Genomic DNA, 18,770 nt, shown 5'->3' on the forward strand with positions numbered 1-18,770 from the left:
TCATATTTGTTTAATATATATTATGAGTTGGTGGTTTTATGAGATTTTGGGTGTGGGTCTGTCTGTAGTACCTGCGTGAGTCCTTGTTTTAGGATTTTGCACATGTAAAATACAAAACATGTGAGTGTGGACATGTTTCTAGTCTTGCTCATAGTCTTGTATATCTCTGCGCACACCGAGCAGCACCACAGCTAATGGGACTGTGTGAGTTTGCTGTTTCTCCTTTAATCTAAAAGTGACCATCGGGCTGTTTATAAGATGTGCAGCTCTCTGGTCCAGGGAATAGGTACCATATGGGGCTCCTGACTTTGTTTGTGGTGTCCTGCTTCAAAAAAGCAGATGATCTATTAGTGCAAACAGATTATTTAATAATTTCTGTTACAGTTGCAGTTCAGCTAAAGGTAGCTGTTCATAATAAGAAGGCAATATTGAAAAAATCAAAACCAAGCCAGGAAACCTTCCCACTCTAATCTTTGTTTAATTTGCATGGCATACTGTCAGGCATAATGGCAAATAAAGTGCTTAACCAAATTTCCATGATAACTAACCAACTTTCCATGATAAACAAGCAGGTATTGGTGCCAAGACTTATAAAAAAAGGTATTTCAGCCTAGTGTCTGTGCAAGAGCCACCTGAAAAGCTGATGTGAAATTATGGTCATGGTCTGGTGACTTTCCAAGCCTCAAATTGCAAAATTGGACTCAATTTGAGATAAGTTTGGGAACTAAGTGTAGCCCAATTATCACACTTCATTGACTTTTTTCAGTCATGTAGGCTCAATATTTCAACATGAGCTCAAACCATAAGCAATTCAATTACTTTTTCAGTGCCAAGACAGAAGAGGTAACAACCTCATGTTGTACTTAAGCCTGGGACACATGTCACCAAACACTCCGTAAAGAGTTTAAATACTTGACAGAATGGATCACAAACACATAGAAATATATTTTCCTGTTTTAATTACGTTCTACAAAACCATACTGTACATTATGTGGTATTACTAATATTGTTTTCCTCCTGCTAGACTTATGGCTAGAACATATGGGTTAGACCACACAGCAACACACAGAGCTCAACAAGAAGCTGTCCCAGAGGTCACGGTGAGGAAGTGAAACAATTTACTAAGAATAATTGGGAATAATTAGCATGTAAACAACTTCCGAACCCTGATTTGTTGGTAACATTCTGGTATTGACTAAATCACTAACAAACACTCTTCATTTGGGGTAAACTGGTGTGGATTTTCTGTCATAGCTTACCTGGTGAGCCATGAACCACACTGCAAAGTGCTTTAAACAACCTGACCACGACTCAGGTACAACCAGTGGGTATTTTTAAAAACAGTGGCCTTTGACAAAACCATTAGAGGTATGCTGACAAAGATTTGTTTCTTTCAAGGCATAGAAGAAGTATGATTTGATATTTTTTTTACTGTGGAGCTGTACATATGGATATCATGATTAAAAAATAAAAAATATGAACTTCTGCACAGGGTAGGTACTATCTGAAATATCTAATTAGCTAGGTATCTTTACTAAATGTTTTAACAGAATATACATTAACGTAAAACAAAGACTTTTGTAAAGCATTTCTGAGAAGTCTATGAAACTATAAAGATATGAACTGATATTAGAGGGTGGGCTGTTCTGTCAGTGTAATGAACTATTGTCAGAAGTTAAATAACATGCATGTGAATTATGAAAGGATTTGCCATTTAACAAAGCAAGACTGGGAAATAATGTCTGAGGCAGATACATTGTGATAGAGTGATGGATCTGATATCTATTAGTTTCAGCTGTGGGATTGAGCTGTTTACAATCCAGTGGCGCGATCCAGAGAGTGGGTGGTCTCCGAAACACTCCACAGCGTCTGGTTTCATCACAACATCATTTCAGATCTAAATGTTGGCTGTTAACTTACTGGAAGTATGGCAAGTTGGCGGAAATGATACCATGTGGACATCGTTGAGAAAGGAGCTTGACATATCTGAGGAGGATGATTACGCATCCCTGAAATGTCAGTGTGGGCGTCACATTATAGCTCCATGTGTTTGTAGGGATATAAACAAGTGAGCCAGAGGCTGTGATGTAATGTGTGTAACTGATCCCACGCTCATAACAGGTGAGCTTGAGCAAGGACGGCGGAGTCATAATCACACCCACACAATTAAACATACAAACACACGCAAAGCCATGCTGCAGTGGATGTGAGGCTGACACCTCATTGGCCACACCGCCAACCATAGCATGGAGAAAAAAATCCTGAAATATGGAGGAAAGTGGGCAAAGAATTCCTGAGGTTTCATGTGGAGTGTAATTAGAATAGCTCTGAAATGGCTCATAGGTTTACTTTGTGGTTACCACCACTGGTGTGACACTGGCGCATCATTTCTGACATCAGTTAAGACCGCGTGGTAATGATTTCTCACAGGCTGTTCCTGGTGCAGGTATTACACAGTCATAATGACAGCAGTAAAGGGGATTTTATTTGTCCTGAACCACATGTATTTGTTGGGATTGCTTGTCCAGATGTATAACACACTCCAAAACTGCTGTCTAAAGTTATTTTTCAGTTGCATATTTTCTCCAAATACCGCAGCCTCTGGGACCCCAAAGTGTTTCAAATGCTTTATTTAGGTGGGTGTTCACTGCAAATTCTTGCTGGGTTGCCACTTTATAAACCAGTGGTGACAATAACTGGTAAGGAGAGTTTATTATATGGGTCACAGAGGAATTTACAGATGGCCTGCACTTATGAAGGTATGAGAATAATTGGCTTTGCAATTACATTGTACTCTTTCATTTTGTATATAATGAGGTGTAAGACCTCTAAGGTTCATCGGGCTGTGTTTGGGAGTAGTGTGAATATAAATATCCTGAATACAAAATATGACAGTTATGAATTAAATACGTAATAATCAAACACTGTTATATCTTTAACCACAATAGTATATACAGGATGTATCAGAAAAAAGTAGACTCTCAGAAAAACAACTTAAAACCAAAATGCAAAGCCATTTTGAAAATCTGCCCATATAGGTTTATTGACCATGTAATTCTCCTTGATTGACACCAGTGTCCTGGGTCAGTTTTCATGCGTCAGTAAACAACGCTAATTTGAATTGTGCAAAATTAAAGTCTTTTGCGTGTGGAAGAGTAAGGGTTAAAATGAGATCTGTCCCCATGGATGACAAGTTCCATTGGTCTTTTACTTGCATACATAAAACAGGAAAAACATAATGACATGTTAGCCCCCTACCGTCAATACAAAGATTTCACACAAAGGTGAGAAACTGAAAAAAATTGCTCAGTGAGTCAAGATTTGGATTTTACACTTCAGGATTTGAATTAAAGGCACATACTTCCGTTAGTCGAAGGATTCCAGCATGTTTAGTCTTCCACATGGGCCCTGCTCCTTGCCACGCAAATTTGCGCCCTCCTCAACATATCTGCGACGGCATGCCTAATCATGCCCCTGTCCTGCCTCAGGGGTTCCACTTTAGCTGTGATGATGCAATGAATTACGTATGCTGGCTGAAATGTTTAAAATTTCAAATGGTCAGTTCTAAACAAGCTTAAAGAATCCTCACTAACAGCATTAACCCCTTGTGTTTAGCATGATAGACTCAAACCTGTCGTCATTGTGAAATCTTTGAGTCTACTTTTTTCTGATACATCCTGTATAAAGTTGCTTGCTTTTATAAATCTGAATTGCTCTTTTTCTTAAGCTCATGTTTTAAGACATTTTAAAAACATAACTGCAGCAAAATCAGTATATACTATATGTGGTGTAAACTACCTGTCCACACATGAGCCAAAAGAATGGAAATTCCAATGAGCAATCAAAATGCACAAAAATTTACTTTATTTATGTTCTTTTTCACACAGTTCATATAATAGATAAATATAGTCTATGTGAGAAGATAAATACAGCTTTTCTGGTGATGATAAAATATTTTAAAGTACTGAATTATTCCTCTATGGATCTACAAATGCACATAGTTTTATTTTCACCTTTGTTCACTGGTTTTTACAATAACTTAATTCTGAGGAAAGTAAAAAAAAAAAAAAGTTCTTAATCCTTGGTGTCTCATAATCTTTTTTGCCAGAAAAAAAAAACTTTGCACTGCTTCTGTGTACACATATACAGCAAGAGTTACAAAGTAATTAAAGTATTCAAAAGTATTAAAAGCCCCAGCTCTCGCTGAGGCGGTTTGCAGCTGGGAGGAAGATTAGCACCTCCAAATCTGAGGCCATGGTCCTCAGCCAGAAAAGGGTGGAGTGCCCTCTCCGGGTCGGGGAGGAAGCCCTGCCTCAGGTGGAGGAGTTTAAGTATCTTGGGATCTTTTTTATGAGTGAGGGTAGGATGGAGCGGGAGGTCGAGAGGCGGATCAGGGAGCCATCTGCAGTCATGTGGACGCTAAACTGGTCCACTGTGATGAAGAGGGAGCTAAGCCAAAAGGCGAAGCTCTCAATTTACCGGTCAACCTACGCTCCGACCTTCACTTATGGTCAAGAGCTCTGGGTAATGACCGAAAGAACGACGTTGCGAGTACAAGCGGCCGAAATGAGTTTCCTTTCCAGGGTGGCCCAGGCTCAGCCTTGGAGATAGGGTGAGGAGCTTGGACATCTGGGAGGAACTCGGAGTGGAGCCGCTGCTCCTCCTCATTGAGAGGAGCCAGTTGAGGTGGTTCAGGCATCTAGTGAGGATGCCTCCTGGACACCTCCCTGGGGAGGTGTTCTGGGCATGTCTGTCCAGGAGGAGACCCCGGGGCCGACCCAGGACACGCTTGAGGGATTATATGTCACGGCTGGCCTGGGAACACCATGGGATTCCACCAGAAGAGCTGGTGGAAGTGGCTGGGGAGAGGGCTGTTTGGGCTTCTGCTGAGGCTGCTGCCCCTGCAACCCTGACCCGAATAAGTGGATGAAGATGGTACGGTACAGTAAAAGTATTAAAAGTCTTTATTATAAAGGAAGATATGATAAGATAAGACAAGACAAGATAAGATAAGATAAATCTCTATAGTGGCAAGTGAAGCAAAAAAAAAAAAAGTTAAATAAATAAATAAATAATAATAAACAAGCAAACTCCCAAAAATACACAGATGTTATATATAGTACAGTAATGTTAAATAGGTTTTGGCAAATAAGGCAGCTATAGTATAATAAAGTTATCACAATTTACTTTTTTGTAATTTTGTAATTTGTAGATAAATCAATCAGGGACCTTTCTGTGTGGAGTGTACATGTTCTCCCTGTGTTTGTGTGGGTTCTCTCCAGGTACTCTGGCTTCCTCCCACCATCCAAAGACATCTACTAGGTTAACTGGTCAACCGAAAATTGCCCATAGGTGTGAATGTGAGAGTGATTGGTTGTTTGTCTCTATATGTCGGCCCTGCGATGAACTGGTGACTTGTCCAGGGTGTACCCTGCCTTCCCCCATAGGTAGCTGGGATAGGCTCCAACCCCCCCCCCCCCGTGACCCTAGTGAGGATAAAGTGGGTTCAGAAGATGAATGACTTAAAAGTTACCTCCAAACATTCTTATTTCCTTATGAGGTAATGTTCAAACATGAGGCTGAAGCCTCTGAAAACATAAATACAAAATAGCCTTTTGCATATGTAAGTCTTATAATTGTAAAAATTCAATATATAGATATTTATTTCAATGTAAATTTTAAACTTTTCAAGTTCACATATGTTTATTTTAAACATGCTAACACAGTACCTTTTCTCTTAAGGTTTGTGTTGGTGTGCGGTTTGAAAATGAAATTTATTTGGAAACATGTAAAGAAGAATAAAAAAAAAAAAAAAAAATACAGACTTATTTTAACTGGAGGGACAGAAAACTGGAAAATAAACTGTCAATCATATGATGCCTTCATTTTCACACTTGAAAAGGAATGGGAGGAAGTTCAGAAGTCAAGCAGTCCAAGCACTTCCAAACTGTCTGGAATTGGTTTTGGATTGGATAGGAGCTTTATTACATACTAACAGACCTTTTTGGCTTGTAAAAGCAGGCAAAGCACAGATGTTACTAATGACATTAATGATGGTTATGTTACATTTAATTTCACCAGGAGGCCATTCCAGGTAACCAGTTTACACAGTTCCAAAGAATGAAACTGATAGACTTAAATGGGATGCAGCTATTTATGACACCAATTATACTTTTGTGTAATGCCTTAACAAGTCAAAATGCCTGCAGTAGAAAAATCATTAAAGAAAGGTGTAAAAGCAAAAAATAAATACAAAATTCCGACTATTTTCTGTTAGCTATTAGATAATTATCTGTCTACTGACAGTGGGTTTGGTAAGCTGCTAACCTTAATGTAACTTACTTTGTGTATTTTTGTTAACTGTGTCTGCTTTGGGCTGTGAACCCTAACCCAGAGATGATCCTACCATAGACTATATCAAGGACAAACCCTCAATGGCATTACTCAATGGTCTGTGACAGTGGTGGTCCCTGGAGAAGTGGGTATACTCTCAATTTTTGCCTTTTTCTTTTTTTTAAGTCAGCCAGAAAAACACCCTGCTTTAGCAACAGTGACATGTCAGACTACTCTATTTAGTTTACCCAAAAATCCTTCAGTAGTATTTGCTCACGATTAAAAAAATGATCATGACTTGATCAGGAGCAGTTTGTAGGTATTACTGGTAACACAAGCAGCTGCATGAATGTAAATGTATTCACCATGAGGAAAACATAGGATAAAATTAGCCTTTCATTACGTTCGCCTTTTATAACGCTAGCCTACTCACACAGTTTAACTATTGGTGACAACATCTCTTCTCTAAATGTGCAGTCATATGAACATTAGTTTAAAACAATGACTCATTCGGAAACCACCTTAAAACTTACCTCAGAATTATGTATTCCGTGAAAGTAGGTTCTCTTGATATGTGTCACTCATTTGAAAGACGTTTATTCTGCCTTTCTCCTTCACACTTTCAATAATTGCACATCTTTCAACAAGACGTGCAGTGACCTGTCAATCAGCTGGGGTGGAACTGGCACCTGAGGTGTCCAATCAGGTTCCAGAGATGGCCAGCGCTAGTCAGCAATATTTTCCTTAGCATGACCCGCCCTAGTCTGCCTCTGATTGGCTCATCAGTCCTCATGCCTAAAGTTAACCAATCTAATCAGTGAAGGTACAGACCACTAGCCAATTAGAGGCAGAATAAGGTCGGTCATGGCTTTAACATCTAAGGTGAAAAAATGGGCAATTTGGCTCAGATACTACTGAATGGTGCACATCAGGGGGAATTAGAAGTGGGTATACGCAATACCGACTGAAAAATAAGTGGCTATTCTCTGTATACCACCACATACCCTGGACTACACCACTGGTCTTTGAACTGCAACTTTGAAGCCTAAAGGTGGCTGGCACGATTGTCACCATGTTGGTTTTATGAAAACAAATGGTTGGAGTTGGAGAGGAGTGAGAAATGAAACCAGAACATACTCAAAACACTGACGATATTCACTAAAAGTGTAAGAATAAGCATCATCAAGACATTTCAGCTACTTTATAAATATTAACGCCTACACCTGGGCTAGATAACAGTAATGTCAAAGTCATGAAATGCACATATTCACTAATTACAGCTATCTGAGCTAATTAGCAGGCTAGCTGACAGATTTTAAGCAGTGTTGGGAGTAACGCGTTACAAAAGTAATGCATTACAGTAACTGATTAATTTTTGCTGTAATGCATTAGTGTAATTCATTACTAATCAATTTTCAGTAATATTTTACTTGGTACATGTTCAATAGCGCTTGTGTTACAACACACTTTTTGCCCATAACTTAATTGCTCAGATAACACCCCCCCAAAAACAACAAAAAAACCCAGCAAGACTGTGAGACTTTAAGAAATCAAAAATGTGTCAGAAAAGTTCTATTTCCTGTTAAATGTATGCGTCCGAAGACTCTCCTATCTCATGTATTAGCAGGGGGTTATTATTTGACATTGGGTTCTACTGTGCATGTGCCATTTATGACGAGAGCCTGTATATGACTCAAAAATAATACAGGAGTCATGTAACGCATTACAATTCTGAGACAGTAATACGATAGGGCTGTGGTTCTCAGTCTTTTTCTGTTGGGCCCCCCTTTGGAGCACGAAAAATCTCCAAGCCCCCCTCAACCCCAACAACATTGTACCTGTGGTGCAATTATTAGTTTTATTGAAAGAAACATCAATATCGTAAGAATACTTTTTGCTTTTCCTTGGATAATTTGTTGTGCAAATTAAAAATAACGTAGATTTTTGATTGAACAATACAAATAAACTCAACAAGACTGCTCCCTGAGACATTATTTTTCCAAAATAAAAATAGGAAATGTGTAATTATCTTACAACTATAACAATAAGGTACTTTTTTTTTAGAACAACAAACACATTTTGGTAACAAAGATGAACATTTTAACAATATCAGTGGCTGCAATAAGCCCGTTTACGTTGCACATCTGAGAACATTAAAGTGCAAACTGTACAAACTGTGCAAAAACAGAAACATTGCACATTTTTCTTTTCTAGTCCAATCCTTGTCCACTCTCCAAACCTAAATTCTTTGTCTAGTCAAGTGACAGATCACCATGGCAGTAGATTTGTTTGTTGTACATCCCTAAAATGAGTCCAGGGTGCTCCAGCACTAAAACATTAGTTCCACCTGCTACACGTTCGAACCTGAAGAAAAAATAAACACCTAGGAATGATCCCATGCCCCCCCTGGCAAGCCTGTGCACCCCCCCAGGGGGGCCCGCCCCACTTTTTGAGAAGCATTGCTATAAGGTAATTATTACTTTTAAATAATTGCAACAAGAAATCTGTAATGTATTACAGTTTGGAAGTAACTTGCACAACACTATATATGTATGTATGAACTTGAGCCCCAGAATGCACTTTAAATTGGCACTTTACTGCTGTGCACTTTATAATAAAAATTTAAAATTTTTTATAGGTAACTTTTGGGGGGCGTGTGTTGTTATTGTTTTTTATATCAGTATTTTATTATTTTATTATTTTTATCAGTAATTTATACTATTTACTAAATGCTGCTGACAGTCGGAGACCTGAGTACAATGTTTTGTTTCTGTGTGTTCTATATGCTGAAATGACAAATCAATTTGAATCTGAATCTGTCAATACATTTAAATGCAACCAGCAGGTAATTCACTGAATGAAGCAATGGTAAACTCAACAGAATCCTCTGATTGTGCTGGCAGTGTAATTCCTTAAAAACAACTACAACAGAGCTGCCTGTCAGGGTGGAAAATAGATTTCATTCAGTAAACAGCTCTGAATGTGTGGCAAGCTAACAAGCCAATACTACTAATACTAGTAAAGTACAAACAGTACAAAGGCAGTAGTGGCCACTCCTTAAATTATGCATTCATTTGTGGCTTCGGCTCTAAATGAGCTGACAGCTGCTGCAGATTTTGACACTTCCTCTTTGGTTTCACTTCTAACGTTATTAGCTAATGAGATGCCAATCAAAACGTTATCTGCTATGCCTGCATAGATTCACTAATAGTTTATGAATATGTATTGATTTTTGCAGATGCTTAAAGAGGCATTGAAATTTGACATGATATATGCATTTTTACTATTTTAAGGCAAATTTTCCAGAGGCCTCCAGATATTTCTCAGGCTCAATAAATCAGTGTGTTTTTCGACAACACATTGAAAAGATTAGAAGACACATATGAGGGTAACAAAATGTGTTTTCTGTGTGGGCACTGCAGCAAGCTCTCAGTGGCATTGTTATTTTCCCTGTTCAAACTAACAAAACATCTAATTCCATTCCCAGTGTAATAAAAGTGTACTCGGGCAGGAATATAAACATTTCCCTAAAGTTGAACCAGATGCTGCTGAATGTCCAAGTGCAGAAATCAGAGGAGGTAGAGAGAGAAACAGAGAAGACAGAAAAACAAGGGAGGTGCGTTACACAGGAAAGTGAGTCAGTACCCAGGCCTCAGCACTTCAAAACGTTCATTCCTCAGTTCCTTCACCCTCCATCCCCTGACCCCACCCACCTATTTAGAGCAGGGGGATATCCCTGAGGAGATGGGGGAGAAAAGCTACCCAGCCTGGATTTGATTCTCCGCTTCCCTTTCACAAGAGGCCTTAGGAGGCGTGCTGAAGAGGTGACTCGGCCACTGCACGAACATGAGAATCATCTGTTGTGCGTGGAGGTCTGCGCCGCTGCTGCTGGAGACTGAACCACCACCTTAAACCTTTTTTTTTTTTCTTTATTAGGACACAGTTTCACTATACATATCCTCTCAGTACATGAATAAACATGGCCAGTTTTACAGTTTGACAAAAAACAACTGACAACAAACAAAAAGGTAAACTAAAAAAAAAAAAAAAAAAAAAATCACCCACCCTCCTGCCCATATTGGTCTATTCCAGTGTTTTTCAACCTTGGGGTCGGGACTCCACGTGGGGTCGCCTGGAATTCAAATGGAGTCACCTGAAATTTCTAGTAATTTATAAAAGTAAAAATAAAAACTTACTAATAAAAAATATATGGTGAGTTGAGAGAGACAATCACAATACATAAAAGACATGACAAACTCTGAAGCTGAAACTGAAGCACTGTGATTCTGTTTATCTTTGTAATGTTCATTGTGGTCAGTTTCAGATGCTGCAGCTCTTTCATAATTCATAGTCTGAGTTGTTATTTGTTCAGTATTAATTGTCAGCCTCGTAAATCCAAGCTGGACTGACTGTACGTATCCTGACCAAGGAAAGTAAAATTCATGCTTTGTGCAGTAATCTACACCTGGCTTTTCTGCCTCTGTCCATAATAATATACATTATATAGACTACATGTCTTCTAAAATTAATGTTTATTTGCAACATAGTATAGTAAACTATTACATGATCAAAAACAAATGAATTTTTGCAAAAAGAAGTCTCTATTTTGAATGAAATTTGTGATGTTATAATGGGGTCACGAGCCAAAAAAGGTTGGGAACCACTAGTCTATTCACTTAATTAAGAGACCAACTTAAACCTTTACCTTTTATAGGTCACTCATTGAAATACTCTGAAATAAAAAAATTTCAGCCTTGGTGTGTTATTGAGCATTGTTATCTACCTCCTCATCAGTTGGCGTGACAACAGTCTCCCACCTCTTGCCATAAAACATCTAAGCAGCACTTGCTAAAAGTAAACACATTGTTGGAGACAGTGTGGGCTCAAATGTGCTAATCACTCTCATATTTTCTGAACATATACAAAATTAAAGCCTTTCTGGGAAAGGTTTTTTGAAATGATTGAGGGCATTATGACTTTCACAATTCCTAAGGACCCCAAGTATTTTTTTGCTGGGACTGCTACCTGGAGATGGATTAGAGAAAGAAGACAAATACCTCTTTATTATTCTTATTCTTATAATTGCTTCTTAAAAGGCCATTACAAGGAACTGGCTTAAAACTGATGCACCCCGTGAGGATCAGTGGCTATAACAGAGGAAATCTACTCTATGGAAAGACTGACTTATTACCTACAGCTCAAGGAACATATCTTCATAAAGCGCTGGAGAAAATGACTGGACTATAAACAAAACAATGCATAATCACTACCGTGTGTCATTTAAATATTTTGTGTTCAACCAGTGACCCCTAGGTTCTGTGTTGTATTGTCTGTTGATAAAACAAATAAAAATAAAGTATTAAAAGAAAAAAGTAAACACATGCATTAAAACAACTATAATAGGTGATACACTGACAAAATCTCTCATATTCACTATTTACAGCTTCAAAATTTCTTTTAAATCTCTCTAAAAACCAACATGCTTCACTGAGGCACAGGATTGGCCCCATATTGAATGTTTGCGGAAATTACCAAAAATAGTCTCTTGCTCGATAAAGGGTTAAACCTCAGCATGAGAATGAAGTTGTCCAGTCCACTTTGAGGTGAAAGTATGAGCTCATCTGGCAACAAGTGGCTATGATTAAAACTTTGTGACACAGTTTGGAAAAATCTAAATATTGATAATAAAATAAAAACACACGTCAGACATAGTTTCACAGTTGCAGCATGTTGCGAGCACTAACCGTGTAAATCATACATTGCTGACAGTTGATATGATTATGTGATATATTAGAAGGAGTGTGTACCAAGGTTATTATCGTTAACAAAAACTAATGAAATGACAAAAACTAGAAATGAAAAAACATTTTCGTTAACTGAAATAAATAAAAACTATAATTAAAAGAAAAAACGATAACTAACTGAAACTGTATTGTGTGTTTACAAAAGTAACTAAAACGTATAAAAATGATGGACAAAATTCCCTTCGTTTTCATTTTTGTCAATGTCAGATCGATATGAAATCGATTTATTTCACTCGAGCAATTTTAGCTGTTGGCACCATACGGCACTTCACGGTCCGTCACTTCTCGTCACTTGTCGTTTAGAGTCGACTTTTTGTCCCCACTCTACCTGGAAACATGGAGACTAAAGTTGCGAGAAATCAGCAGAATCCTGTATGGGATTTCTATGAATACGATGGTGAAGTAGATAAAAGACATGAAAAAACTAAAACTAAACTAAAATTAAGCATTTAGAAAAAAACAAAAACTAACAAAAACTAGCAAACCTGCTCTAAAAACTAACTAAAACTAACTGAATTAGTGAAAAAAAAATGTCAAAACTAAATAAAACTAAACTATAATGAAAAATCCAAAACTATTATAACCTTGGTTTGTACAACACTAAATGAAACAAGACACATTATGACAAATATTAAACTTTATGTTGTTTGAAACGGCAGTACAAAAATACAAAAATATGTTGAAGTATTTATCATTCAAATTTCACAGTAGGTACACAAGTAGGTACATATGAGTCTGTTATTTACAAGAGAATCTCTGTGGTTCATTACACTGATTTTCCAGTATTGAAACGTCTGCCTCGGATCACCTGGTGATTTGGAATTGGCTGTTTGTATATTTATCTAAAGCATTATCAATTAACAAATGAATGACAAATGTCTCATAGCGGTATAATCGAGTGGTACCTCCTTTCTAAAATGATGCATGAGCTCCTGAATGGGATTGGTACCACACTTGTCTCACGTCCTGCCTACCATTCGAGACAGATTGGACAGTTCAACCGTTACGTTCAGCTAGCCCAAATGAGGCTCATTCCCAGACAAATTCAATTTTACTTTTAACAAGCTAATTACATTTGTCTGTCCAGAAGTTCTTAGGGAAAAAAAAAATCAATCGAATCAAAGCAGCAAAACAGCACTGGAATGAACTAACGTGACCTATAAAATATATTTACAAAACAAAGCCAAGTGTTCAACAGAGGAGGTATTGTAGAGGGCTTTGGGTTGTACCAACAGTCTTGGGAGACTCTTAAAAAAAAACAGAACAAAACTGTTAATTGTAGTGATCAGCGGGTGGTCGGGAGTTTGGGTCAGCGTTCAGAGCAAACTTGCGTGGGGTGAGAGGGGAAAAGAGACTATACAGATTTGTTTAGGCTGAACCCCTTCCTCACCACCACACCAAAGCTAAAACAGCTACAGTACAGCTGTAGCAGCTTGTCCTGTTCATGCTTGTGGTGTACGAAAACCACACTGGCAGGCTATAAAGTGGTATCGACTTTATAAACAAATTAGAGACGCTTTCCATCAGCTTATGAAGAAAAACTTGTTTGTGGGAAATGAAGACCATAAAAACTCTACAAAGTTGTAAAATGCCAACGCAAGTGACCGCAATCGTACATACACAATAAACAAAAACACAATAAATACATTTTTTTTGCATCAGCTTTCCCAAGGATATATGGATTTGTTACTAGGATAAAAACATAAATAGAGTTTGATACCTTCTCCAATAAATAGTTGTGGTATTCTATTTACAATATGCACACATCTCCCAAAAAAAAAACAAAAACAAAAAAAAGATCAAGATATGTCTATCTCGATACGCATTCTCCGTCCTCTACTTCCCCAAAATAACATGACTGATACAAACTTTGTCTAGGTTGTGGTAACTTTTCTTGAGGCAGTAACATTAATGTATGTCTTCTAGCAAGTATGAAAATGCATCGTTAGTCTTTGTACAAAAAAAAAAAAAAAAAAAAAAAAAAAAAAGGGGCAATGTCAAAAATAGAGGTCATAATGGAAGGTAGTGGTGAGACACTTTGTTTTTGTTTGTCAGCCTAGACTGTTGTTTCGGGAATGGTCCGTCTAGACTGCGTTTTCCTCACTGCCTTCGAAATCATGCGCTTTCCTTGGGGGATCTGCAAAGACAAAAACAAAGTGTACAAGTTTACATTAGATAAAACAAGAGATTAGAGTAGGTTGTGGATGGTAAGGTCTACTTACTGTTGCAGTGGCCGTAGTGGCGGACTCCTATGGAGCGGCCCAGGAAGCAGGTGGCCCGGCGGAGGTGGCAGGCGCTGGGGTAAGTGATGTTGTCATTGCCACAAATTGGTTGCTCAGACGGCATGGGTATTGGGCAAGGTGTTGTGCGGCACATGACGCAATGAGCGCTGTTGGTCTGGTCGGTCACACAGGTATGAGTACCCGGACACACCACGTTGGAGCACGACTCTGCGCATGTGACGAATCAAAGAACAAGATCAAGAAGAACTCCAGTTTGGACGTTCATGTATCGATTTAACACTTAATAATAATAATAATAATAAATTGGATTTTTAAAGCACTTTTCATTCAGAATCTCAAAGAGTAGACAGTCCAAAAACAGAAAATAAAAAAACTATACTTGCTTTTACACTCTCCCTGGTACATGACTTCCAGGTCGGGGTGTCCCATGCAGCGGGCCATGAGCAGAGCACACTCTTCTTTATAGGTCCTCCCATCGCTGCCACACACAGCATGCTTCAGTGAAATGTGAGAGCAGTCTGGAGAGCACACACACTGAGGACGTCCGGCCTTCATCTTGCAAACCTTCCCCGGGCTGCATTTGACTCCCTCACAAGTGTCTACAAGAACACAATGGTTTCATATGTGTCAGTTCAGTGTTATTGTATAACAAGTCTGCAGACATCAGGTGATCTGAAAGGCATTTTTATACCAAAACAAGCTTGAAATGTGGGGTTTTCCCAGACCATAACAAAAATTTTCACCTTGCACAATATTTACAATAATCACATCTCTTTATTGACCGCTACACACAAGGGGTGTCTCGCCTGGTGGAATGTGAGGCTGGCATGTTTTCATAACAGATCTATGTGTACGGCTGCGCACAGACTGGGTTAAGCTCCTGCAGAGGGATGGAGGGGCTTCGAGGCAGAGGGAGTTCAAATAACTGACAGAGGATCTAACAAGCTGTGAGATGTGTCTGAAATGAGGAAGTCCCTGGATCCTCTGACACCATCATTTATGCCAAAGCTCAGGAGGAACTGTAACCCTACACAGTGCAGAGTCAGCAGTGGACGGTGCACACAGGTCTCTTCCCAGGGCCTTTTGGAGTTTTTAGAAATGATGTCAGATGTCAGATCAGCGCCGAGTCCTGAGAATTCTGTAAACAATGAAGAACTTATGTCTTATTTCCTGTTTTATTCCATAACTGTGTTTTTTTTCCCTCTGATTCTTCTTGTCTATCTTTTATCTATCTTATTTCTCTTTGTCTTCTGTTTTTGTTTTTTTTTTTCCTACTGAGGTTGTGTGAAAAAAAACAGTTTTCATAATAATGCGGGTGTTTTCTGTGAACTGACAGACCACAGTGAATACTTAATAACACATTTATGATACCAACATTTTCCGTCGCCTGAATGTTTCCAAATTCCAAATGAGTAATATGTTGTACGGACATTTGGACATGTGGCAGACATTTACTCCAGAGCCGGTAGATATTTTTTTATTTTTCTCATGGAAGCAAACAAGGCTCCTTTTTAATTAGTTTTGGAAAAAGTCTGCCCACAATGGAAGGAGCCAGGGAGAAAGAAATAGGATGGAAGTGCTGTAGGATAGAAAATTAGAATAATTCTCCTGTCGTCATACATTTACAATGTTAACCTTTAATGGTACAGAAATTAGTCCTTTTCTACAAAGCTGTAGGCTACCTTTAAGAGTTGTCTCTCTGCTTCTTCCAGGTTTATCTAAATCTAAGCCCATTCTTTCCAGGCCATGTGAAGGAGTCAAAGGTTTTAGTTGGATGTGTTTTTTTCTAGATATGCCAGTAGCTAGATTTTTCCTGGAACATATCTACATGGAGTAATACACATTTTTGGCCTATGTTCATATGCTACAAGTGCTGCTTATAAAAACAGAATTTATCTGCAAGTGAACCTGAATGAACCTTGCAGAGAATTCTTGGGAGGAAGCTTCTCCTGACAGCTGGGTGGAGTTATGTGGAACGCCTCTCCTAGATCCACGTCTGCATTTTATTACAAAGTTGCTGCGGGAACTCATTGTAGTGGTTTAAATTAACTTTCACCAACTGTCCTGAGACAGACTGAAGTAACTTGATCAAAGAAACACTCAATTTATCAATGGTGATCTTGTGTTATTAGCGTACGGGACACTAAAAACAGACTCAAGCACAGTTTTTACCCACAAGTGGTTAAATGTAAAACCCCCTGCCCCATCACCCCAACTCCCCCCACCCACACACACACACACACACACACACACACACAGTCTAATGAACCGTGCAATACTCACAACGCATGCACCTTGTTTTTCTTAATCTCACCTTGTATATATCTGTTTATATTTTGTTTGTGCTTTTTTTTTTTTTTTTGCTACTAAACAGAACAGCGCTGCTAACAAATTTTCATTGTTCCTATGAAAGTGACAATTTATTTATTCATTTATTTTTCATTTGGCAGATGAAGTGACTTACAGGGGAAAAACCAAAACAAAAGAGTAAAATACAAGAATAGATTAAAGACATAAAGCAGCTGTACAATTTATTCTATTCTATTCTATTCTATTCTATTCTATTCTATTCTATTCTATTCTATTCTATTCTATTCTATTCTATTCATTTCTATTCTATTCTATTCTATTCTATTCTATTCTATTCTATTCTATTCTATTGTGTTCTATACAACTGAGCATATATATTGTTTAATCTGTTCATAACACCCAAGTAATAAGTTTTTAATCATATGACTTTACTTCAGGCACAACCAAGTCTGGTAAAATACTTAGCATGTTATTTTTTGCATTTTAAATATTAAAATATATGCATTTCCAGCATCATCATAAATGTGAAACGTTTCCCACTGTTACCGTTCCCCCCACAGTGATAAATTAAAGCAATACACAGGTAACTAATTTTGTCTACTTGAGGCACTTGGCAGCTTTAGTTAATTAGTATTTTAAAGGTTTGTTTACCTTTGCAGGGTTTACAGGAGACGATTCCCAGGAAGCCAAGTAGGCTGACCTCATTCATGGGCAGACTAGTGTTGGACCATGCTGTGTCCAGACGTCCCCCGGCACAGCACTCCTCTCTGGTCACCCCTCTCATCAGCACCATATCGCACCTTTGGTCTTGACTTTGCTGCAGCCAGCACATCCCAGCTGGAGACAGAAGTGGAAAAATTCACACAATAAAATAAGATACAAAAAACCTGCAAATTGTAAAAAATAAATAAATAAATAAATAACTGTACTTGTATAAACCAGTTAAGATAACCAGTGATTGCTGTTAACATGTATTTACAGGCAAAAATTACACTTCATAGTCGTAAACAGAAATTATTGTAGTGTTATCTTTTCAGTATGACATAATTTTAATATGATGTATGCAAAAAGTCCACTCACCACTAACAGGATTCCTCCCAATCTGACATAAAGTGAGAAACACACCAAAAACACAAACCAAAAAGCTCATTCTGGATTCTACTTTGTACAAAACCTTCTCGAAGAAAAAAAAAAAACTAAAAGTAAATGTCAGCAATGATGTTCTGTTCGTCTAAGCAGCAGCAGCAGGAGCAGCAGCAGCAGCAGAGTGGATCACTATAACTGGAAGAAGCTCTCCCTGATGTGAATGAATGTGTTGTGGATAAGTGATGTCGTTCCCCCTCTGTATAAATATTTAGCCCAGATGGAATTATGCTGCTGGGATGGGCGATCCTCTCAGCCAGTAATAAGCCAGGGCAGGACACAGTTTGACTCTGACTCAATTTCCAGAGTCGGGAAATGATCCATGCCCTCCAGCACCAGACGCTGGGCACTTACATGACCTCACAAAGTATTTTCACACCATATTAGATTAATTAAGTCTAATGAAGCTCCAACACATTTAGAGATTTTAGACTTACAGCTTTTTACTATATAACTTCAAATTAAGCTTCTTTTTATAGTCAGTCATGTCTCTATTATTACATACAGTTTAATCCATCAAACATAAACTAAAGTATTTGCTGGAAATTTATTTCAAACTTCTGAATGTGACCTAATCACAAGAAATTCATGTCAGTAAATATTGCTGTTTTTATTTATTTATTTATCTGGTGATTCCCAGATGTTTTATTCTGTATTGTCTCATCTATCTCTTTAATGTGGCATAGCTCAGAGGTATTCAATCCCCTCACAAATCACATATAGTTTGATCACAATAGTTTTTTTTTTTGCCTATAGGCAGTCCTATGCGGTTTTGGAAGGAAAAGCAGCCTATAGAAATGATATACATTTCTTATGTTGTTGCTGTTTTCAGACTCTAACCTTTTGAAGTGATGTGCTCTAGCAGTGACCCTTGTTGTCTGTCTTTGTAGTGTGGAGAGGGAGGAAGGAAAGGACCGCCGCAGCATGGCGGTTAACC

The 18,770-nt window shown here is 38.2% G+C and overlaps 1 protein-coding gene across 1 annotated transcript; it reads right to left on the minus strand.

The window, feature by feature from the left end:
* Positions 1–12,756: 12,756 nt before the first annotated feature.
* On the minus strand, positions 12,757–18,001 carry fstl3 (follistatin-like 3 (secreted glycoprotein)). Its single transcript, XM_030133126.1, has 5 exons — positions 17,771–18,001; positions 17,342–17,527; positions 14,764–14,979; positions 14,360–14,587; positions 12,757–14,274 (listed from the first exon to the last, which is right to left on the minus strand). Exons 1-5 carry the CDS (start codon positions 17,838–17,840, stop codon positions 14,222–14,224), a joined length of 753 nt encoding a protein of 250 aa, XP_029988986.1. The 5' UTR covers positions 17,841–18,001; the 3' UTR covers positions 12,757–14,221.
* Between the last annotated feature and the right edge of the window lie 769 nt (positions 18,002–18,770).

The sequence above is a fragment of the Sphaeramia orbicularis genome, chromosome 4, assembly GCF_902148855.1.
Source record: "Sphaeramia orbicularis chromosome 4, fSphaOr1.1, whole genome shotgun sequence".
NCBI classification, from domain to species: Eukaryota; Metazoa; Chordata; class Actinopteri; order Kurtiformes; family Apogonidae; genus Sphaeramia; species Sphaeramia orbicularis.

Bases quoted from the DNA above. Each gene is read 5' to 3' on its own strand.
- fstl3 (XM_030133126.1), bottom strand. From the start codon at position 17,840: ATGAGCTTTTTGGTTTGTGTTTTTGGTGTGTTTCTCACTTTATGTCAG. The intron at 14,980-17,341 runs GTAAACAAACCT...GTGTTCTTGTAG, and splicing joins CTCCTGTAAACCCTGCAAAG to ACACTTGTGAGGGAGTCAAA. The intron at 14,588-14,763 runs GCAAGTATAGTT...TCACATGCGCAG, and splicing joins GTACCAGGGAGAGTGTAAAA to AGTCGTGCTCCAACGTGGTG.